Here is a 24,730-nt window from a genome sequence, read left to right on the forward strand (position 1 = left end):
AATTGAAATAAATTTATTACTTTTGTTTGTTTGTTTGCTATTGGAAATTGAGAATTATGTGATTATTTATTCTTTATTTCTTTCAATTATCTTTATATACTCGATAATATTGAGATTTGTGAACTGTGAGAAAATAATAATAATAATAATAATTATATTCTTTTCATTCGAGTGACATGTAACTATTCTTTTATTTTTTTCATATTCAATTCAAATCAAATATATCAATTATTTTTTAACACAAATAATTTTTATTTAAATAAAACATGCTCTTGTACCATATATCAATTATTCTTTTTATGACATAGAACCGAAAGCGCCGCACCGGATAAACCTTTGACTGAACCTAATATTTTGCAAATCAGGTCCGATAGGCGAATCACATTGAACTCTACCGTCGAAGTCCTTCCTAATCTGACAACAGACAGGCATTTTTAAGTTATTTACGTAATTTCTTCTACTTCACATCGAAAAAACACATACGTACAAGTCAAATCTTAAAATATTTCTCTATCTTTCAAAATATATCATATGAGAACATTATACATCCCTAAAAAAAAAAAGATAACGTACAAATAAACAATAGTACACCAACAACAAATCCTCAGCTCCAACTGTTCACCTAAATATATCACACATACATAAACGTACATAGCCATCACTTCGATTTCAAAATTTCGAAAGCGAGAAGGGAAACAAACACACCATAATTAACACCAATGTATACATATGCATATATATATATATATACATATACACACAAATGTATCTACGTATAAATATATTCCCCATGCATTCGCGGGACACTTTTAGGCGCAGTGTGTACCTTGTTGTCACAGAAATACGAATGCGATATTTGTCTAAAAGCCGAGACATTTTCTCTCGTTGAATTTCGAGTTCAACTCTGCCAACGATGGAATGCTGCTCCCCGTATTCACCACTCGACTCCACCAGGCCTTAACCTCGTCCTACCAACATAAAAATAAAAAAATAAGTTTCTAGTCATCACGCGCGATGAATAAGCAAACATGTAGTAAGAAATAATTTCGAGTAGTTTTAGTTAGCATGAACCTCGAGAAAATCATGGTTGGAGACGTATTGACTCCCAACCGATGATTGAATCCCCCCGACATCTACCAAAATAGTCTTCTTCGACTTGTGACCGATGCGCTCTATTGTGTTGCCTATGCGCCATACAAAAGTAACAAGAGAAGAGACGGCGTAAATAATCATCTCGTAGATTTTTAGTTGAAAATGGTCGTTTAACAGAAACTGTATAATATTACCTTTGTCCGGCTCTAAAGGTCTCATTTACTTTTTGAATATTGATATTTAAATATTAATTATTATATCAAAACGTAATACAAATTAAGAAAAAAATTGAAAAAATACTTTCATTAGTGTTATAATACCAATAGAATATCATTTGTACAAAAAACTATAAGTACAGCAAAAGATGAATATGATTCTTAAAGACGGACGAAGTAAGTATGAAATTAACAATGTATTTTCATATTAATCTAATCATTTTTAAGCGAGATGGTCATTTAATAAGTTAACTGACCTCAGTATGAAAAAATTGCGTATCATAGGTAAAAATGAAAACAAAATTTACCCGTAATGCGAGCAGCGTAGTAACCCGTTCCCGTTAGACCTGCATCGGAGCTTCCGAGGCGTACGCGCAGGAAATATCCGTTCAAGCGCGATAGCGACTCGTTGGAGTTCATCCATCTGATCGAGCATCAAAATTACGAAATAAATACATATGAACACAAGCGAGTACGAAGGCGATATTTATGTATTCACCTGATAACATCGCCGCGCGACAGGCGTAACTTGATTATCGCGTGAAGAGCCTCTCCCTCTGCAGCTGTATCTGCATTCTGTGCCGCGGAATGGAAATTAAACTGTGGAAATCTTCGAATGTTATTTGTCGCAGTGTTCCTCCGACATTCAGAGTAGGCAAGCTTATGATCATCTCTGTCCCGGTCATCATTGACGGGAAGAAGTTGAACGAGGCAGCTCGTGCGCACCTTATGTTGATGCGACGCGGAGCACGAACTCGCCCAATGATCGAACTGAAAGCATTTGATGCAGAAACTGGGAGATACGTCAACCCTGTCGAATGCACTTACTTTTACCAAGAGATCGTCGAGCTCAGCTTCTGTTAACTCCGGACATATCCGTAGATCATGGCTACTACTGCCACAAAAGAAGCATATTTGCGCAGATGTCAACGAAGACTTCATCTGCCCTGTTGCACGCGTAACGTTCCTGAATGCATCCAATCGTTTCGCGAAAATGGACGCCATTGCATCCGAGGTTCTTAACTTGTGAGGAAACTGTGCGAGGCTCGGTTTATGAGTAGAACTGACAGAAGGCTTCGTGAGTTCTGTCGAGCATGCAGGAGTTTCTTCGACGACTTGATCGCAGTTCTCTAAATCGACAGATTTATTGTAGAGGCGCGTAATCCACAAACTGGAAAGAGGGCTACTTTTCGAAGGAATGTATCTTATCGGCAAAGGGGTGTCGACAGCTTTATCCCGAGCATTGTTATCAAACGGGGCTGAAAACTCCGTATTTCTTGAAACGTTCTGATCTTGTGCAACATTCTCGAGAGGTTTCTTGGCAGCCACCGTAGGTTCTTTAGATTCTTCGATGGAACAACAAGTATCCTTATTTATTCCGACGATAGGAAGTTTGGTGTTTCGGCAGTATAGGGACTGAAACATCGATTGGAATCCCGGCTTTGGGCTCTCGCAAGCTTCATTGGATCGAGCGAGGGTCAGGCAGAGGGAAGAAGAACCTTCTTTATTAGAGTCCGATAAACCTTTCACCATGTTCGATATCCAGTTCATAAAAGAGCTATCCGGCGGGGCGAGTAGAGGAGAATCCCGACTAGCTAGCATTTGCCTTTTCGATCTTTTGCTTCCGGTAAACTGCTTTTCTCCATCATACCTCTGTCTCTTTAATCCTTTCGAGAACAATCCGATGCTATTACAGCTTTCCATGCTCTCGTTGCTGTCATCTTCGTCGTCTGATCTCGCGTAGATATCCCCATCAGATAATGCTTTTGCTTTCCCCTTTTCATGGTACAGATTAATCCTGTTGTCTGTAGATCTTTCGACTGGACTGTGAACCTCCTTTGCAGCCATTCGACACAAATCGTTCTCGGCAGAGGATTCGAGTATCATCAGATGGTTACTAATTTTGTTGGCATCAATTTCTTGGGAAGATGATGTTACTTCATTGTCCAGTTCTTGCTGTGACACCAATTTTGGAAGAGAACAGTTTGGACCTTCACAAAGCTTTTCTGAATGAGGTTCGGAATTTAGTCGAACTGTTTCGCCAATAATTTCGTTGCTACTAGCAGCAACAAGCTCAGCATCATCTGCTAATGTATCCTGCTCTGCAGAAAACCAGCAGCAAAATTGGCCACGTCCCAAATACCTAAAATTCTCTATTTCAATAATAAAAAATAAAAATAAAAAAATCGTATATTTTAATAATGGCGTGCAAATCATCTAAATAAGATGAGAATTCTAAAAATTTCTTAAATAAGATAACTACCATAAATATACTATAATTTAACACTTTCGAAGAATAGTTATAAGATATGAACACAGAAACATCAAGACAAAACTCATGATCATTTGCGGAAGCGAAGATGAAAGATAATCACTAAACAAAAGCCACAAATTTCCACAAAATAGATCGTATTCGGCGAAAAGCAAAGTCGATATACCAGCATTCCTTTTGCTGCATTCGGCAATATCAGCAAAATGTCGACTTGATGGACCCTCTTCTTGATTGTGTCGGGTAATTCCCTCTAGGATAGCATCAGCGCCGGCTGAACAACACAGAAAACATCTTAATTAGCAACCACGACAAACAATCACCATTGGAAACACGAAATGTAGAAATAATCGACACAAAAATAATCTACTCAACACCATACTCACAATTAGAGTTGCCTACAGAAGACCTTAACATTGGAGCTATGTCACCAAACTTTTCTTCAACAGCTTTCTTGTCGCCACTACCCTCCTTGGATCTACTGATCTGCAATGTCGAAGGATCCTTCATGCTCAGCCCCACATTCCACAGGTTGAAAAGTTTCTTATTCGGCAAGCTTGGATCAGCACATTTGAGACTTAAACCGTTGTGGGGCGACCAAACTAATTCCGATAGAGGATCAGACGCTGCAAATGTCATGTCGACTCTAGCATCTGCATTTACACCTGCACCCGAACTGCTGTCCAGCCTCCTCGTGCGTACACTGTAATACGTAGAACCCAAAGCAAGTCCTAAATCAACATCTTCATCATTTAAATTCATCTTTGATTTATCTTATCATCACATCCCCTGTAATTCAGTAGATCAACAAAGTTCGTCATCTTTTAAATCTGGATAGCCTCAAACAGGAATAAGAACACACAACCAGTCCAAATTGTCGAGTCGCGCTTACAACACAAGATATTAAGCATAACATAATTCGAAAGTTTTAACAAACTATAGCTTAAACACCATTGCAGATTAAACACAAACGATATAGAAAAATTTCAAGCCAGGAACCTTTTATGCCAGTGGTGTTTTGTTTTAGATGCCATCGACGTAAGGTTTTCGAGTTTCTTAGAATTGAATTTGATTTTCCCTAAATCTTCAATAATGGTAAGGATGTAAGTTTAGCTCATAAACAACCAAGTCAACCATATTAACCTAATTTAAGTTCATATTCAAACAAATTATTGCAATTGTTCTAACAATGAAGTATATATGCATCGAAAAACAAAAGATTCGAATGAAGAAACACTACAGTTTAACGAAGATCATAGTTGATTCCGCTACATCAGAAAACAACTTCACCGATCGTAATTAAACAAATTTGAACCTCAAAGAAACCAACGTCCTAAGTAATTAAACTTCACCACAACTTCTAGAAAGCTCGTACCACAATTAAACACTAATTCCAATTCCAAAAACTCACAAAAACCTCAGATCTCCCCAATGTTTGTGCTTATACTAAAAAATTAAGCTAAAAAACAAAGTCCACAAATCAACTACACCTGCAATTAAAAATTAAAAAATAAAAAATCACACAGAAACAGGAACAGACACATAATTCCATCGAAGAAACTAATAATTGCACATTCAAATCAAATACCTTCATTGCACCTCCCCACTTTTCCCCGCAGTTCTCGCACGCTTCAACCACAAGATCATCCACAACAGAATCAAATCAAACAGAATCAATCACAAAACAAGAACGATCTACAACAACAAGAAGAGGATGGAAATTATTAAAATCTGGGAGATTCTGAGGAATGGATTGTAGACCATATGAACAACAGCGCTTTCAGAATCTGAAACGAAGTCCCCCTACTAGTGGTTGACATGCTGCCACGTGGACACCCCTGGCACTGCAATAGTAACTCCCAAAAAGTCTAACCAACAGTACGCATATTTTTTCTGTCACACATTTATTAATATTAATATTATAATACTGCAATTAAAAAAATTAATAATATTATACTAATATGTTATACATTTAGGGTTTTTATCTTTTGGCATGAATTTCAAGTTTCTACCTGTGTGGTTGTTTTGGTGATAGGATTTTAAATTTACTGTTCATTTTATTTTTTATTTTAAAAATATCAAATTAAATACTTATTTTTTTTTTTTATATTATATTAAAAATTAATTTTATATTCAAAATATTACATCAACGCCTATTTATATAGCATTATACAACTATTCAAATTCAAAATTTTTACTATTCAAATCTCAATTCAAAATTCAAAACCCCCAAACAAAGACACCGTTGGATTTTGTATTTTTTGAAAGAACTATTTGGATTCGGCATTTTTTTTTAAAAAAAAACAGAAATTATTTTATAAAATATTATTTTAATAAAATTATAATATTTTAAACATATTTATGTAAAAAGAGTATCTATATAAAGTAATCAATGAATTTAATAAAAGTCATTTATTAATAGTGAGTGTAAGTACAAATTGGTTGTGACATATCTATGGGCTTTCTAAAATTAGATAGATATGAATAAAAATATGTGTCACTATCAGATTGATTTTTACCCATTTAGGTAAAAAAAGGGTTGAATATATAAATATAGACTTTTTTGGGGGAAGTTGGTAGAATATTTTATTATTGTGGCGAATGGCGATCATGGTTTCATTTATATATTTAAAATTTGACCATTAGATATCAATATAATTATTTTAATTGTTATATTTGACCCTACCCTTTGATCTTAGAACGCCCTTTCTATATCATTATGTTTAATAAAATGGACATGTACGTGTGTAGTTTACATTTGTTTTTTATGCACTCTTTTATTATTATTATTATTATTATTATTATTATGATTATTAGGTTAAATTGCACAAAATTTATCTGTGGTTTAACGAAATTGCGCCAAATTTCTCATACTTCAAAAACTGCGTAAAATTCTCTCGTGGTTTTTTAAACTCTGCGTTTAACCCCCTCGACGCTCCTTATTTAACGGTATTTGACATAAATGCACTCAAATTGCGAATAAATTTTAAAATCTTAATTTCTAAACCCATAAAATTACAAATATATTTATTTTTCTTATAATTAACTTAAAAAACAGTAAAAATAAACTCTTAAACTTGAGAAAAATAGTTAATTTGGAATATATTTACTATTTTTCGAGGCTAAATATAAAAAAATATATATATTTGTAATTTTAGGAGTTTAGAAATTGAGATTCTAAAATTTATTCACAGTTTGAGCGCATTTAGGTCAAATATCGTTAAATAAGGAGCGTCGAGGGGTTAGACACATAGTTTTTGAAACTATGAGGGAGTTTGACGCAATTTTAGAAGTATAGGGGATTTGACGCAATTTCATAAAATTACAGGTAAATTTTGTGCAATTTAGTCTAATATTTATTATATAATCTTTATATTTTTAAAATTAAAATATAGGCAATTGGTACTATCTTGTGATGATTGTAATTGATCGGCACAATATAATATCTTTGTTAATTTAACGTTTTTAGATGGATTGATTTTTTGTGTGTGATACGGAGAATTAGGTAGTACTCATTTTGTCTTAATATAATAGTCTTGTTTACAATTTTTGTCCTTCCCAAAACACTAGTTTCATTTCCATAAATAATCATGTCACCGTAAAACTATCCCTATTTTTTCATTATTATTACACAATTGCCACTATTTTTTACACTGATATACTTACAAGGGCAAAAAAAGTTATTTATCTTTATTTTTTATCGACTACCAATATAATATTAATATTCCTTAAAATCTCGTGTACAATACAACAAGACTATACTTTTGGGACGGAGGGAGTATTTTGAGTATAAAATACTCTCTCCGTCCTATATCTATATATTCATTTATTTTTTACACAAAATTCTATAAATATTAGTATTATATTGAAATAAAGTAGAAATAAAGGTAAAAAGATTACATTAACCCTATTAGTATTGTATGATATAAAGGTAATGACATTTGTGTAATATATTGTAAATTATAAGGGTATTTGTAATGTTAGGTAGATAATACAATTACTAAAAAAAAATGGATACTTTGTTATGAAACGGATCAAAATGAAAAAATTCATAAATTGTTAAGGGACGAAGGGAGTATATTATTTTAAGTTGAATATTTGAAAATTTGACTTTTTATAATAAGTATTGAATTTTTCTTTTTTACTTTTTGTAATAAGTATTTGAAGTTCATTTTATTTATTTTTTATTTTAATATTTATTTTAATATTTTAATTCTAAGACAACTTAATTAGAATATTAAGAGTTAAGTACAAGAATTTTACCATAACCTACCATATAAAAGATAAAACCTTTATTAGATTGTATTTTTATTTTTGATATATAGGCCAACTTGGTTTGCTGTCGTGTCGGATTGGTATGACCTAATTTTTTTAAAACTCAAATATTATTTTTATACCGAATTCGAATCAATTTTTTGAATAAAGTCTATTTTTTACGAGCTTTTACAATTTACACATTCACCAAAAAATACAAAATAAACAATACATTAATTGATATCTAATGAAAACTTAATAAAAATATAAAATCAAATACTTTATATGTCATTTAAATTTATTACATACTTTCTTTTTTAGTTGTCATGAAAAAAAAAATTGTTTTTTGTTTTTTTATTATTAAAAGAATATTACTTTTTTAGTTTTTTCACTATAATTTTTTTTACCAATTTTCCTTTTTAAAATTTCGTGTATGATCAAATGGATATTTTCAAATAGATATAAATATCGATAACAAAAAAAAGTACAAACTAAAGTTATTTTCTTGCAAGCAAAAAATATCTAACACTATACACTAAAATATTATCTAATAGATAAACATTATTCAATAAAAATTTATTATTAGACACATACAATAAAAATCAACAATTCAAGCATACAATATATATCATTTTATATAATACTATGTTTATATAAGTTGGACGTTAGTTTTTAATAAATATAATATTATATTAGTTGATTATAACATAAAATAAAATATTTTTAAAAAAATATAAGTAAATTAACAAGATGAAATAAAATTTTAAATAAAGTAAATGTGTAAATATTAGTAACTGTAAATAAATATAATATCAAATAATATAGATTGAAAACTATATAAGAAGTTTTTGCTATATAAAAAAAATAAATAAATACTTTTTAGTGAAAAAATAAAAAAATATAAATTCAATAGACGGAGAAAATATCATAATACCACATATTTAATGGAGTACTTCATATCTCTATAAAAAAAAATATATCCTCACTCGCTTTATAAATTAAAAATAAAAAATAAATTGGTAGAAGAATAATAAAAATAAGTAAAATTATATATTTCTTTCGTCCCTTAACAATCTATTTATTTTTTCATTTTAGTTCGTCTCATAATAGAGTATTTTTTTTTTTAGTAACTGTGTATTATTTATTTAATATTACAAATATTCTTCTAATTTATAATATATTACACAAATGACATTTAATTTTATATCATACAATACTAATAATATTAATTTAATCATTTTATTTTTATTTTTACTATATTCTAATATAATACTAATATTTTTAAAATCGAGTAAAAAAAGAAAATAAAAAATAGGATAAATAGATATTGGAGCATAGAGTACAATAAACAGACAAATCCAATTCTTCTCATTTCACTGTCAGAATGAGAGCATTTGGTCCAAACCAACCAACCCACCCACCCACCCACTAAAGAATATTACTCACTAGTCACTCCATCTAGGGATGTCAATGGCCTCGGGTCGATTTGAATCCGACTCATTTATTTGAGGTCAGATCCAATTACTCAGATATCAAATTCAGGTGTGAGTCGAATATTGTGTACTCTAGTCCGGTTTATATCGGATTTCGAGTCTAAGAGTGGACTATATTCGGACAAGGATCCGATTAATATATTAATAATATATTATTTATATATATAAAAAATATATTTTTTAATCATATAAGTTATATTTTTTATTTAATTTGTATATTATTTATTATTTTATTATAATATTTTTGAGTAAAATATGCTCCCTCCGTCCAAGATATTTTGAGCTTATTACACAGAATTTTAGGTAAAGTATAATTAATATGTAATTAAAAAATATATTATGAAAAATAATTATTATTTGGTAAAAATAATTATAAATGAAGATTAAGATAAGTAAATAGTTTAATTAAAATTTTAAAATATAGTTAAAGTGCATAATTATATTTCAAAAGAATAGAAATGACAAGTTAGGTGGGGCGAGCGAAAATATAAAATATAGACAAATTATGTGGAACGGATGAAGTATAAATTTAAATATATGTCGGGTCCAAGTCCGGGTTCGGATCCAATTTTAAGTTAAATATTAAGAATTGCAAAAAAAAAAAAAAAAAGAAAATTCAAGTCTGTCGGATCCATCGGGTATTGTTTGGATAAGGTCTGGATATAATCGGATCTCGGGTCCAACCATATGTATTCGGGTCGGGTCTCGATATTATTTTTTTAAAAAATATGTTTAATAAAAATATATTATTCTATATCAAATCAATATATAAAAATAACCATAAGTTAACAAAAGCAAAACAAACAATTATTTATTTAAAATAACATTAAATAAAATACTCCATTCGTCTCAAAACTATAGTCTTAGTTAGGTTTGACACGATATTTAAGGAATATTGATATTATATTGGTAGTGAGTAAAAAGTATGGGTAAAAGACTTTTTTGTCCTTGTGAGTATATTAGTGTAAAAAATAGTGGCAATTGTGTAATAATAATGAAAAAGTAAATGTAGTTTTACAATAATATGATTATTTATGAAAATGAGACTATTATCGTGAGACGGACAAAAATGATATCGAGATTATTATATTGGGACGAGGGAATACTTATGTGTACCTAGAATCATCTAGACAGGTTTTTCGTGCATGCATAGCAGAACATTTGCAGTTTATTTTTATACCACCTAACTTAGCAAGGGATTGCAACACTAATCTATTTACTAACAATAATTTTATTTTTTTTAAAAAAATATTATATTAAATACTTAATTTTTTTTTTATTATAAAATACTAGATTAATTATTTTTATAAAATACTAGATTAATTATTTTATTAAAATTTTACTATTTTCAAAATTATCAACTTTTCTATATAAACTGAACCTCTCTCTCTATATGATTAATAAATATATTGATGAGATGACAAAGTCACAATAATTAGGACAAAGTAAACAATATCGGGTCTGTTTTTTTAGCAAAGTTTTTTCAAATTTTATTATGTGGACTGTACATTTTTCGTAAAAAATATATTTTATCTCTTATAAAATATTTTATCAAACATTATTTTCATACCAAATTCAAACCAAATTTTTTGCAAATTCATCTAAAGTAACACACTTGAACTTTTACAAGTAAGAAGTTTATTATTATTTTTTTAAAAAATAATAAAAAATTGAGTATATAATGTAATATTCCCTTTGTCCCGTTGAAAGATTGTCATTTTCTATTTTTGTCCGTCCCAAAACAAGGTTACAATTTCCTAATTTAGTAATTGTACTACCTATCTAACCCAATAAATATTCTTACAACTTACATTATATTATACAAATGTCATTACTTTTATATTACATAATACTAATAGGAGCATTTTCGTCTTTTTAACTACAACTCATTATAATACTAATACTTAAAAATTTACGTGCAAAAAGTAAACGACAACCTTGCACCGGGACGGCGGGAGTGTATTATATAAAATTATTTTAACAAAAAATATTTTGGTTTTTTTACTATTAATAAATAATATTATTCTAGTCCACTCACATAGTATATATCTTTTTATTTTAAATTGCTCAATTATAAAGTAATTATTTTAAAAATACTTCACTTTTTCTCCACGGATACATTTATTTTACCGTCACATTATTACTTTTATAAAAAAATCAAAGAACAAAATTATCTTTATATTACTTTTAACTATCTTTATAATTACAATACTATTATTTCTTAAATTTCGGGCTAAAAATAAATATATACTCCCTCAGTTCGGCCGCAAAGGACTCACTTAAAACCTATTTATTTCTATATCTCATCAATAAATAAATATTTTTATTTATATTTAAAACTCCTATTTTTTTTCAAAAAATTAGTTTTTAAGTTAAATATAAATAAATAAATATATATCTTTTTTATTTATTTATATTTTATAAAATTTTGTTATTTATAAAATAATATTCATATTGTACATTTTTTATTAATATATAATATTTAAAATATTTAAAATATCAATAATATTATTTATTAAAAAAATAATAAAATAATATCGTAAGTTATTAAAGAATTTGAATATAAATGGAGCCAACAATTTATGGTACAAAAGCGCATAAATTAGCAAACATCAGCCAAAGTGTCAAAGTTTGAGGTCTATCCTTCAACGGGGACAGCTCACAAGACATTAGCCATTCAATTATTGAACCCATAACTTTGGGTCACTCACAATAAAGGTGAGAGGTGCTGATGTTTTTTAAAAAATTAATAATAATAATAAATAAATAAATAAATAAATAAATAATACGTGTCCAATCCATTTATTTTATTTCGATTTTACAATTTCTATAATAGTAGATTAGATCGAAATATCGTTATACTTTCCTCTGTGTCGTACATAAGATCGTTACTATAGATACGAAAATTTAGGTAAAATATAATTAGTAAGTAATTAAAAATTATATTAGTAAAAATAATTATTGTATAGTATAAATAATTATAGATTAGGATTAAAAAAATTATAAATTATGAAATTTAAAATATAATTAAAATATATAATTATTTTTCAAAAAATAAAAGACAAATTATATTGGTCGAACCAAAATAAAAAGAATAAATACTTTATATGGGATAGATGGAATAATGCATAACAAATGAGGACAAAAAAAAAAAAAAACCTCAAAATAGATTACAGGGAAAATTGCAAAAAAATAAAAATAAAAATTTCCTATTTTCCAAATTCATGTATATATACATATCTATATATACTCACGTCCATCTAATATCTAGAAATCAAATGATACTTAGGGGTGTGTTGGTTTTGGGGTTTAGATTTTGAGTTGGGATTTGAATATTAAAAATTTTGTATTTGAATAGTTGTATAATGTGATATAAATAAGTGTTGATGTGATGTTTTGAATGTAAAATTGATTTTTAGTATAATATAAAAAATGAAAAATAGGTGTTTGATTTGTTATTTTTAGGGGAAAAAAATGGAATGAATAATAGATTTAAAATCCAATCCCCCAAACAAACACACCCTAGTTTGATCAATTTTTTGGATATAAAAAACTGGCATCGTTAATGTAATTCGAACTTTAATCGCATTGGCATTTTGAAACTCTAATGAAAGTGACAGATCTGGCACTGACCAATCAAATCAGCATGGTTAGCATATCACAAAAGCTAATCAATATATATTATATACTATTATAGCATACTTATAATACAACATATATTATGTTATAACTAACATATAATATCTTATAACAAAACATATATATATGTTGTCTCGTAATTAAAAATTTGTTTATTACAAATAGTCATTCATCATTGGAATCGCCACGTTGTCGCCTAGTAGGTTTGCCGATTCTGATTTGGCCCTGTCGTGGTTGATTGTCAGCACCACTTAGGTTATTATTGCTTAGTAATTGAATACAGTCTCATGATAATATGAGCAAGTCTCGTGATAATATGAGCAAGTCTCGTGATAATATGAGCATGTATAATTGTATACGGCTGTGTTATTTAATGTAATGTTCATGTTATCAATTTTCATTAGTTTTTAAACTATGGAATCAAAGTTGATTAAAATTATTTATAATGGGACAAAAATTGATGAATTTTTCGTATCGAGATTAAAATTGATATATTTTTAATTATATTGAAAATATTATTATTTTTTACCCCAATTTATTAACATTGTTGATAAAATTTAGATAGGGTTGAATATGGGCTTAACTTGATACTCCTTTGACCTAATTGGGCTTATTCTGCGGGTCGGGTAATGACCCATAAATTGGGTCCATATACAGCTGAACGAGTGAAGTGACTGTTCAACAAAGGCCGGAATTCTCCGACGGAGCACCCTTCGCAAGATATTGGAGAGATCGAACGCCGAAAAATGGATAATCCGAAGCATACATGCTTGAAACTGGAAATGCGGTCAGGGGGCAGTGAGATTGGGTCCGTGTTCGTGAAGGGATCGTGGTATCCGACTCGCTTCGACCTCGCCATAACTGACGGACTCCATGCTTGGACTTGCCAAGGTAGGTATAAATAATAACGTTCGAATTGATACAAATTGATTTGTTGTAGTGTAATTTTAGTTTGGGTTAACTGTTTGTGGGGAAGCTAACGAGGAGGAGGTGAAGGATAGAGCGTCGAATTGGGATCAAACTGTGTCGGATTACATCGATTTGGCCGAGAGGTATCTAGGGTTTCAGCAGCCTGGATCGGTTTACGAGTTTTCGGATGCTGGAAATGGATGCAAACGGGTGCGTTTCATCAGTTACTGGATTTTAACTTTCTCGTTTCGAAATTACTTTCTGAGGATCAATCGGCCATGGCTAAGTTTGGAACAAATGAAGTAGATGAACATTTGTCTGTTCAATCAGTTGGTTCTAATATCAGCATTCGCTAAGTTAGCCTAATTAGTTCATATTACGTAATTCATATGCAGAACTTTCGCTATGCAGATATGGCACCAAAGTAAATCGATAATCGAGCACTTAGGTTCCATTAGAAGCAATATTGAAAAATCCAACTGTCACTTTCTTAGTTTTGAATCTCAATTCTTGCTATGATTTTAAAATTTTGCAGTTATCATGGACATTTGAGAAGGAAGGTGTAAAACTGGAATGGCGGTGGAAATGCCAACCCTCTGCTGATAGCAAAAGGACTACCGTGGAGATTCTGGACTTTCTCATGGATGCTAATATAAAATTGAGCGTAAGATGCAAGACCAATCAATGTTCCTACCTTCTTCTTCCTGTGTATATTCCTCGTGAAGCTGTAGTTGCCGGTGATTCACTTTTTTGGCTGTGTTAGTATCTCATGAAGCTGAAGTTGCCATAGCTAAGCAATTTACTGAGTTCGAAGCTATTCAAACTTTTGTGTGTTGTTATCTCCTGAAGCTGAATTTGCCATTGCTAAGCAATTTACTGAGTTGAAAGCAATTTGCTTTTTTATGTGCTATTATCTCATGAATCTGAAGGTGCCGGTGCAAAGGAAGTTACTGAGTTGGGAATAGTTCGACTTTTTTATGTTTTATTATCAATGGCATTGCTAAATTTCGATATTTCTCACAATCTTTGCTGGATCATGTTTAATATATATCTTCACATATTATAAGTTGCTTCATACAATCCTGTTGATGCTAGTGGTTGGTCCTGTCATTTTATGATTTGTTTGTTTGGTGTGAACAGGAGGAAGTCATCTGGAAAACTCAATCGTTTGACAAGCTGAAACAAGAGGCTGAAAAATGTTTAACACAAAGCGAGAAGCTCAGCAGTGAGAAAGCAGAATTCGAATCGTTTTGCTATGCGAAGGTATCTCTTTTCCATGAAATCTGATGCAATAATGCTTCGTAATGTCATTTCCTATGGAGCATCTGTGTCGGTAATTTTCTTTAAAGATTTCTTCTGCGCATTTGAACTCCCAAATTCTTACGAAAATTTCCGGTGCGCTGCATCATCCTGCTTTCAGTTTGTTAATGTCCTAAATTCCAAGAAAGCTAAACTTAGAGAGCTTCGCGATCGGCTCTCCAAACAAACGACATCTCCCCCCTTATCCGACAAGGAAGAGGAGTCCACGGACAAAACAGAGAGCTTCGATGAAGCAAGTGATGACGAGGCAGAAAAGGATATTGGTGGGTCCTCTAAAGATGTTCCGGCTATTAAGGTCTTGTCTAGAAAAAGGAAATAACCTATTTTGTCTTCTCTATTACAGTGTCTCCTAGAATTATAGTTTTTTCAGATTTGCTTTGTTCGGTAGATTCATATCCCATATTATAAATTATCCCTCTTTTGAAAACGACGAATCAGTGTATATATATAGATATGTCATTGAAGGATCGTTAGTACTTTACAGCCACAAACAGATCGATGATGACAATGGGAATGCAGTCGACATTTTCAAGGTGCATATACTTCATTGCTTCTTTCTTCGTACTTATTTATTTATTTTAATTTAGTCGTTTTAGTTCTTAAGGAGTTAGCCGTAGAATTTGAATAAGGAACAAGATATGATTAACATAGTAAGGACAAAAAAGATGATTGCAGGGACAGAGACATAGATTCACAGACGTCGAACTCCCAATGGTACTCGATTCCAAGACCAGAAATTCGACAAAAAAGGTACAATATTTATTTCAAGATTACATCTTTATCATTCCACATTTCTGTTTGAACATCGAATCATTTGCACTCAGGCAATGGCGCACCGCACAAGCACTTGTTATGGAAAAACGAGGTGTACTCGAGCTTCTGCAAGCTTCCGCCGACGGGAATCGGTCCACACAGCCTGTTATAACTCACATTCAGAAACAAGAAATCCGATTTCGCCAATCCCTCCGGCAGCCTTCCCGTGATCCGGTTATGGTTTAAATCCAGCGTCGACAGGCTGTCAGGAAACTTCACATTCGAGATATCAAACTCCAGCATGTTCCTCGAGAAATCCGCAATCTGAATAGTCTTGTTCTCCCCGAACAGGATTGAAATGTCCCCTTCGAGCCGATTGCGCTGCAGTTCGATCAACGTGAAATTCAATCCCCCCCAACCATGCGGAATCATGCCGGAAATCTGATTATGAGACAAGTACAAATACTGAAGATTCGGACTCAAGTCCCCGAACGAGTCAGGGATGCTTCCCGTCAGCCTGTTCCGATCCAACCTCATTCCCGACAGGTTCCTAAGCCGAGCGAGCGACGGCGGGATCGAGCCGCTGAAGCTGTTGAACGACAAATCGAGAGACGTCAAGGTCGTCATATTGCCAAGGAACGACGGGATTGGTCCGGATATGTTAGTCCAGCTTATAGTGAGCGATTGGAGGCGGGTAAGCTTGACGAGAGCGGGCGGGATCGTGCCGGTCAGGTTAGCTATCTTATGGAACATGAGGGATTTTAAGTAGGGGAGATCTGCGATGGCCGGCGGAATTTGGCCGGAGATATCGGCTGCGAAGAGATGGAATTGGCTGATCCGGTGGGTCTGGAGATCGCATTCGACGACGTACCATGTGCAGCAATCGGTTTTTGGATCCCATGAGGCTAAGTGGTAGGGATTGTTGAAGGCCTGTTTGATTGAGAGGAGGACTTTCTTGTCGTCGGGATTGCATTTTTCTGAGGAAGAAAGGTTTGGGATGAAGAACAGGCAAAGAATGCAGGCTAGTGTTGCTGTCTTCATCTTCTTCATAGTTCTTCAGGTTTGCTTTTTTTTATTTTTTATTTTTTATTTTTTTATTGCAATGGAGATTCTGCTGATGATGTTTTGTTTGTGTGTATGTATATATATATATATATGTTTGTGTATGAGGTGTGTAGGTTTGGCTTGGGGAAGGCTACTTGCTTAGTGAAGTGGCGTGGGAAAGTTTGATTGTTGATGACAGTCAAAAACGCGTTTGGGATTTTTTTTTATTTTTATTTATTTTTTTATTTTTTTATTTTTTTATTTTTTTTAAATTTGCTGTCTGAATGATTTAGGGATCTTATACGCGGCGGCGGCATTCGTGTTTGTCTAAAAGAGGTTTGGATAATGAATGTAAGTATTTATATATTTTTTGCGCGATATAATGAGAAATGAAATGATATTTTTACTGTTAAGTATAATGATGTAAATGAATACTGAGAGAGTAATTAGATTGAAATATTGATTAACTGCTGATCTGGTCAAGTAACGGTGTTGATTTGACCCCTAAAAGGGTGATTAGCATATACTTGTATATATTTTAAGATATTTATAATACGAAATATATTATATTATAATTTAATATATGCTATTTTATAATACAACATATGGTAAACATATGTTGGTCATGTATATGACATATGTTGACTGATTATACTGATTTGATTGGATCAACACACAATTTTTAATCATTAGATTGGAGTTAGGAATTGATACAATTATGTATACAGGACAATAAGAATTTGGGATGGTAATAAATATGTTTAGTATAGAAACTTTCAATTCAAGTTCGGTCAAAAATTTCGATCTAATTATATATGCGGATTAATATAAAAATGTTGATTAGATCTAATTAATATGTTGTAGCTACTCTTCGAGTAAGCTGAATCTAGTGGCATCCTTATGGGACCATGGTGCTTATTAATTATTATCTTGAATTGTAGGTGTATCGAATGCATTTGAAATTTTTTTAAATAAATGTTCTACTTAAAAGAGATACTTTTGTTTTTGTATATTATATTTAAATATTAATTATTATATTAAAATATAGCACAAAATGACAAAAATATTTTTAGTAGTGTGTTACAATACTTATATAATAATATTTGTATAACAAAAATTACAAATGTAAAAATATTTTTAACGTTATTTACAACAATATAAAAGATAAATGTAATTTTTGAGATTTAGGGTGAATAAAGTAATTAATATAATAAATGTATATACTAAAATTTTATTATTTTATACTCCTTCCGTTTCATAACAAAGTATCCATTTTTAGTCTGTCCCATAACAAAGTATCCATTTCTTTTTTTAGTAATTGTACTATCTACTTAACATTACAAATACCCTTACAACTTACAATATATTACACAAATGTCATTACCTTTATATCACACGTACTAATAAGGTTATTTTAGTCATTTCTACTTTATTCTTACTATATCTCAATATAATACTAATATTTCTAAAACTAAATGCAAAAAACAAATGTATACTTCTTTATGGAACTGAGGGAGTACTATTTTACACTCTTCTTAATAAAAAAATATTTATATTTTTTAATAAAAATTTATTATCTTTCTCAATTCTAAAAATATTAAAAATAAAAATATTAAAAATAATTATTGTATAATACATTCACAATTTCAATTAACTAATAACAATTTTTTTTAAAAATTTCTAAAAAAAAACACAATTGAATATTTTAAAAATTAAAATATAGACGTCCTAAATTGTTATTATATGTATAAAAAATTAATATTAAACCGCTATTTTATCAATCAAATTAATTGACTAAACTAATATGTAAAACTATTGCTAATTACCAAACACACTCTAAGCCATTTTAAATTCAATTGTAGTTAAAGGGTTTGTTTGATTATGATTTTAAACACAAATTATCATTATTCATTTAACACCGTTTATAATAAGAATATACTACTTTTCTAAATAAAATATCATATAAAAATTAAAATTAAAATAAAAACTTCATTTCAAATTAATTTAAAAAACAACCAAACAATATCAAAATAATCACAAGTAATTAGATTAAAGAAATGTATACATTGGGCTTTTGGAAGGACACATTTTTATTTGGACTTTCATTCTCAGGCTCATAATATAAAGATCTTTTTCAATGTACACTTGCTCAAACAATTCAAACTTTACGGTCAAAATGTTAAATCAAAATTAAATTTTTCGAATAATGATTTTAATTACTATTAAACAATTTTAATTACGATTTATAAATGGATGGTTTTGGTTTGAACCGCCAACTTATATATATTCACTATAGTATTTTTTAATTTTTTGAAAATTAAATTTTATTTAAAAATAATTAACTTTGATTTTGAATTTATTTAAATATATATATTTATTATTTATTTTATAGTGTAAAAATTGTACAGTAATAATTAATCAAATTTTTATAATATAAAAATAAATAAAAACAATAAATTAAAATAAGGAATTAAATTAAATTTTAAATAAAAATAAATAAAATAAGTTATAGAAATATTGATGTATTAAATAATACTATTATACAACAAAAAAATTACCAAATTTAAAATATTAATGTAAAAAAATAATATGATAATTATTTATTTTTAATAATATTAATAATATTATTTTATTTTATAAAAATTAAATGATATATAAAAAAATTAATTATAAACATATTATTATTATTATTAGAAAATACACTTACCCTAGTACATTACATCCACTGATCCACAGCCACCGCGGTCCGTACGATCCGCACAAGGTTTTCTTCTTTCTTCTTTTTCTTATTCTTCTCCAATTTTTTCGTTTCTTCCTTCCTTCTTCTTCTTCACTTCACGTCTTCACCTACGGTCGTACCCTACTGGCCTGCACTTGCTGCTCCGCTGTGTCCTCGCCACCGGTGCGGTGGTTGGTGCTGTTAGATTCAAAAAAAAAAAAAGTCAAACCGCCGGTTCAAACCGGTTCGATTTGTGTCCGGTTTCGGTTTGAACCGGTTCTCGAATCTATATAGTTGCTCTTTAGTTTACTGTTTATTAATCGATCGATATATTGTGTTGGTTTCTTGGATTGAAATGCGGAATTAGGAAGGAGTTATTTGGTGAAACAAAATTGGTTGTGAGGTCAGTTGATCGTTTGGGTCATCTATATTGTTGTTGTTCTACGTGAGTATTCAATTAGGGGCATTAGGGTTTGCTTTTTTTGTTGGGGTATATGTATTCGAAACTTTGAATACAAGGGCGGACATGCTTGAATGCTAATTACCCTTTGGATTTTTAGTTGCAGATCTGAATACAATCATGGCGGATAAAGAAGATCAAACTGCTACGAACGAGGTTAAGGATGATGTTGGAGAGGTAAAGTATGAAATAAAAATGTTTCGAATTTATAGTATCTGTTATTTTGTGCTTTTTGAGAGGCTAGAATCTTTATTATACTCTTCGTTTTCTTTTGGAAATAATTTCATTGAAGGTTGGGAATGAGGATGGACTCATATGTGCTTGAAGAGTATGTGGTGAAAAATTTATGATTTATGCAATGGAGCTACGACTGAATTGTGTGTTTGTGAAATTTATGTCTATTTTAGTATGTACATTATTCGGTTAGACTGCACACAACTTTAATGAAATTGAGATTCAACTGGGGCTTAAATGTTTGAAGTTTTGGTTTGAGCAATTAAGCTAGTTATGTATGTTTATATGCCACTAACTATCTTGTGCATGATTAAATCAGGAGTTGAATATGTATAACCTTATGTATATATTTGATTGTGATGCAGATAACTTCTTTTGATCCTACAAAAAAGAAGAAAAAGAAGAAAGTCGTGGTTCAAGATCTAGTTGAAGAGGAGCCTGTTGATACGCTTGTTGAGAAAACCGAGAGCTTGACTGGTAATGATCTTCGGCAATATTCTCTTAGATGCATTTGTATTTTATATTTGTGAATTTAAATTTTGAGATAGATCAATTTTAACTTATTGATCCTATGTAATTGTATAAAACTTGCAGTTTCTGATACTGTCGAAACTTCATTTGCTGGTCTTAAAAAGAAAAAGAAGAAGCCAGTAAGCATGTTGTTTTTCCTTATTATGTCCTTTGAATTTTCTGTGGTTTTTATATGTGGTCTTCATGAAAACTGTTACAGGCACCTACAGATTTGAATGAAGAAAAAGAGAATATTGTCGAAAATTCAGAAGGTAAGGAGCTTATTTGAGAGAGCTTTATTACTTAAATTTGATAATTGTTTTTAAATATTCTTTTTAATTTCCATTTATAAAATTCTAAAGATATCAATGGAGAAGATGAGGATGGGGAAGGAATTGTTTTACAACAGTATCCTTGGGAAGGAACTGATCGAGATTACGAGTATGAGGAGGTATGTGCTTCTCAAATGATTAATTGTATGATGTGGCTCACAGTTTTAAATGGTCTGCCCCATTTGCTATGGCAAGGGGCATCATTTCCAGACGCTCGACTGATGAGCCATTGCCATGGCGCAAGGCAGAATGGTTGGTTTTAATATTCTTTGCTGTTAATAGTTATGATTAATTAGGGCTTTTCCTTCCAAATTCTCAGCTTCTTGGCCGAGTCTTCAACATTCTTCGTGAGAATAACCCAGAGCTTGCTGGAGATCGGCGCAGGACAGTTATGAGACCACCTCAAGTTCTTCGAGAAGGCACCAAAAAAACTGTCTTTGTGAATTTCATGGATCTCTGCAAAACGTATGCTCTTTCTTTTTCAAGCTAAGAGGAACAATTGTGAATGTTAGCGTCCTAATTAATGCTTCGGATTTCGATTTTGATATTACAGGTCCAGAAAACGAAACATTACTTACACATAATTGTTGTTTGGGTGTTTCCTTGTTGTTCACTATCACTATGCAAGCTTCTTTATACAATATTTTTGAAAAAATTAATATAAATCATATTGAACATTGCAGTAAACTGGTGCTCTACAATTTTCAATATGATTTTGGATTTGATCTTTTCTTGACCTTTGTGATGGTGACATGAATAAATATTGATATGTTACATTTTTCATGGGTTTTATTGTAGGATGCATCGACAGCCCGAGCATGTCATGACTTTCTTGCTGGCTGAAATGGGTACAAGCGGTTCTCTGGATGGACAACAAAGGTTGGTGGTCAAGGGAAGGTTTGCCCCAAAGAACTTTGAGGGAATTCTGCGAAGATACATCAGTAAGTTTTTCTATAACATTTTCAGAAATTAAATTCAAAGAATATGTTCCGAGTGATAGTTTCAGTCAGCCTGATCTTAAGTTCCTCTCTTTTTTCTGTTTTTAAATTAGGAGCTTATAGTGGTTTTAGTAATTTTCTCTTCTTTTATTTCGAAATTGCTCAACTCATGAAGCACATATATTGAACAGTGGCGCTTATTGCCGTTATGCATACAAATTTGTTTTTAAGAATTACGTAATTCATGTCAAATTATTGTTGTGTGTTTTATAAATTGCCTGGAAGTAGTATAATTTTGCTTGTGCTTGATGGGTGCAGATGAGTATGTTATCTGCAATGGATGCAAAAGTCCGGACACTATCCTCTCAAAGGAGAACCGGCTCTTCTTTCTCCGATGTGAAAAGGTAGTTTAGTTTCTGTTTAATTTAATTGACTAGAATCATTGCAATGTTAAAGCATAGTTTTATTTGACTTTACACTATCACTTGTGGCAGAGACGCATGTTGTCATAATTTTAAGCCCTAGCTCATAGTCGGAAAATTATAACATTTTGCATTCTATCTATCTATCAATCTATCTATCCTTTCTACAATCAATCCGACCTACCCTTGTTCATCTTTAATCACCTGTCAGTTCTCTTTATTTTGTCAGATTCTGTATCCAGGTGTCTTGCACATCAGTTTAAGTGAATTAAGTAGAACAGAAAGTTGTCCATAGTGGTCTGTCTGTGTTTGGGTTTGGCCTGTGATGAACAAAATCTTTGCCTACATTGTCTGATTGTTCTAGACGAAGAGTAATTTTTATGCTATCTGAGGCCATTAGGGAAGCTGACCATACTTGTCGGGTGTAATATGATCTTATACATACCATCAAAGTATCATCGAAGTGTTCTTTTAGGCAATAGGTATAGCTAGAAATGAAAAAGCTGTGTGTTGTGTTGCATGAGGTTCATGAATAAGAAGTGTATATATATATATATATATATGTTGGTTCCATTTGTATGTATTAATTCATAGAAACAAAGAGATTTCTATAAGGGAAAAAAAAAAGTGGGAATTTGCAGCCGCAGATTGTAATGTTTACTTGTTTTTTTTGTTTTTTATTTTTTATAATGTGGAAATTTGTAGCCGCTGATCATAATGTTTACTTGTTTGTTTGTTTGTTTGTTTGTGTATAGTGTGGGTCTGGGCGATCAGTTGCTCCGATCAAGGCTGGATTTGTGGCCCGTGTTGGTCGCAGGAAAGCCGGAACCTAAATGTATGTTGCTTCTCCTCCCCTCAAACGCTACACAAGACAAAATTACTTTAACAATATCGTTCTTACCAAAACTTTCCTTACTAATAATGTGGTGTGGTGTGGAGTGGAAGATTGCCGCATTCTCTAACTAACTATCAGGATCGATATATGGATATATTGTTGAGTATTGTCCCACGTTGCATATGACGCGGAACTCTCTTTTGGCTTACAGTGAAGAGCCACTCCATCTATGATCAATTAGTTAGAAGTCCGGATCCTTTTTCTTTTTTTAACACTATCAGGATGGATGTGTATGGATATGCTACTGATAATGAATGCATGGTTTTAATTATTATTGTTATTATTATATAGTTTTAAAACTAAATTAATAATTTTTCCTTCCATATATATATATAAACAAAATAATGTGGACTCGTTATCTTTTTCTTTTTTATTTATAAAAGTATATATATTATATTATAAAACATATTTCATCTGTCTTCAATTATAAAGTAAATATTTTATTAAATATATATATATTTATTTTCATAAATATTCTTATTTTACATCGTTATTTTAACAAAAAAAAAAAGCTTTAAAAGTAAATATTTACTTTTATGTGGACGGATAGAGTATTATATACATACACACTCCATTCAATTTTAATAAATACTCTCACCATCAGTAAAAAAAATTATACTAAGTATTGTTGGACATGAATTTTAATAAAAATAAACAATAATTTTTTCTTTCTTTTATAATCAAGCTATATTTATTAAAATATTTTCTTTTTTTACGATAATTCAAAAAAAAACATATTTATAAATTTGAATAACGATGATAGTATAAATTTAATATAATAATATGTAGATATATATATTAAGTTATCGGAATAATGGCAAAATATACATAATTTGTTTGATTTTGATTTGAAATTAAAGATTTTATTTAAATTTTGATTTAAATATATTTTTAATTGAGAAAAATAAAGATTAAATAGTTAATTTTTTTTATTTAAAATAAAAAAATTCAACGGGAACAAGATTGTGGCTTTGAGTTTTGAATGGTAGAATATTTTGAATAAACAATTAGATTATAATGTAATATAAAAAATTATGTGGATGAATAGAAATAAAAAAATGTGATATGATAGGTTAGACGGATGATGGAGTATATTTTAAAGATTTGCTTAAACTTGAATTTAAATTCAAATATTATATGATATTTTATAAAAAATATATTTTTATTTATAATCGTGCCACTGAATAATACTTTCTTAGTTATTTAAAGTTGTATTCATTTTTATTTTTATC

At 30.5% G+C, this 24,730-nt stretch overlaps 4 protein-coding genes and 1 non-coding gene across 17 annotated transcripts; 3 read left to right on the forward strand and 2 right to left on the reverse strand.

Annotated features, from left to right (window-relative positions):
• Positions 1-236: 236 nt before the first annotated feature.
• LOC127249097 (uncharacterized) lies at positions 237-5,368 on the reverse strand. 6 transcript variants are annotated; one of them, XM_051271726.1, is made up of 8 exons: positions 5,165-5,368; positions 3,963-4,365; positions 3,746-3,850; positions 1,807-3,460; positions 1,616-1,731; positions 1,072-1,184; positions 827-968; positions 237-414 (listed from the first exon to the last, which is right to left on the reverse strand). In XM_051271726.1, the coding sequence occupies exons 2-7, from the start codon at positions 4,336-4,338 to the stop codon at positions 861-863; spliced, it is 2,472 nt and encodes an 823-aa protein (XP_051127683.1). In that variant the 5' UTR covers positions 4,339-4,365; positions 5,165-5,368; the 3' UTR covers positions 237-414; positions 827-860. The 6 variants fall into 6 exon arrangements, with proteins under 6 accessions (XP_051127683.1, XP_051127685.1, XP_051127682.1 ...); XM_051271728.1 differs by lacking the exon at positions 237-414 and having other exon boundaries at positions 584-968; positions 3,963-4,279; positions 5,165-5,367; XM_051271725.1 differs by lacking the exon at positions 237-414 and having other exon boundaries at positions 584-968; positions 5,165-5,367.
• Positions 5,369-13,639: 8,271 nt separating this feature from the next.
• Positions 13,640-16,057, forward strand: LOC127249093 (DNA repair protein XRCC4). 5 transcript variants are annotated; one of them, XR_007838247.1, is made up of 8 exons: positions 13,640-13,853; positions 13,939-14,081; positions 14,407-14,535; positions 15,012-15,134; positions 15,292-15,454; positions 15,676-15,724; positions 15,857-15,941; positions 16,016-16,057. XR_007838247.1 is itself a non-coding variant. In XM_051271715.1 (7 exons), the coding sequence occupies exons 1-7, from the start codon at positions 13,709-13,711 to the stop codon at positions 15,991-15,993; spliced, it is 879 nt and encodes a 292-aa protein (XP_051127672.1). In that variant the 5' UTR covers positions 13,640-13,708. The 5 variants fall into 5 exon arrangements, 2 of the variants coding, with proteins under 2 accessions (XP_051127672.1, XP_051127673.1); XM_051271715.1 differs by lacking the exon at positions 16,016-16,057 and having other exon boundaries at positions 15,867-15,993; XR_007838245.1 differs by lacking the exon at positions 16,016-16,057 and having other exon boundaries at positions 15,292-15,724; positions 15,867-15,942.
• Positions 15,861-17,078, reverse strand: LOC127249092 (polygalacturonase inhibitor-like). The gene has a single exon (XM_051271714.1). It carries the CDS (start codon positions 16,992-16,994, stop codon positions 16,002-16,004), a length of 993 nt encoding a protein of 330 aa, XP_051127671.1. The 5' UTR covers positions 16,995-17,078; the 3' UTR covers positions 15,861-16,001.
• Positions 17,079-19,731: 2,653 nt separating this feature from the next.
• On the forward strand, positions 19,732-23,806 carry LOC127249094 (eukaryotic translation initiation factor 2 subunit beta-like). 4 transcript variants are annotated; one of them, XM_051271721.1, is made up of 10 exons: positions 19,732-19,752; positions 20,268-20,344; positions 20,767-20,878; positions 20,996-21,051; positions 21,132-21,183; positions 21,274-21,362; positions 21,563-21,708; positions 22,042-22,184; positions 22,500-22,585; positions 23,359-23,806. In XM_051271721.1, the coding sequence occupies exons 2-10, from the start codon at positions 20,288-20,290 to the stop codon at positions 23,434-23,436; spliced, it is 819 nt and encodes a 272-aa protein (XP_051127678.1). In that variant the 5' UTR covers positions 19,732-19,752; positions 20,268-20,287; the 3' UTR covers positions 23,437-23,806. The 4 variants fall into 4 exon arrangements, with proteins under 4 accessions (XP_051127678.1, XP_051127676.1, XP_051127675.1 ...); XM_051271719.1 differs by lacking the exon at positions 19,732-19,752 and adding an exon at positions 19,796-20,152; XM_051271718.1 differs by lacking the exon at positions 19,732-19,752 and adding an exon at positions 19,796-20,110 and having other exon boundaries at positions 20,274-20,344.
• Positions 22,918-23,001, forward strand: LOC127249424 (small nucleolar RNA SNORD34). The gene has a single exon (XR_007838320.1). It is a non-coding gene; the product is annotated as a small nucleolar RNA SNORD34 (small nucleolar RNA).
• Positions 23,807-24,730: the final 924 nt, after the last annotated feature.

The sequence above is a fragment of the Andrographis paniculata genome, unplaced genomic scaffold (genome assembly GCF_009805555.1).
Source record: "Andrographis paniculata isolate CXL003 unplaced genomic scaffold, ASM980555v1 Contig35END, whole genome shotgun sequence".
Taxonomy (NCBI): Eukaryota; Viridiplantae; Streptophyta; class Magnoliopsida; order Lamiales; family Acanthaceae; genus Andrographis; species Andrographis paniculata.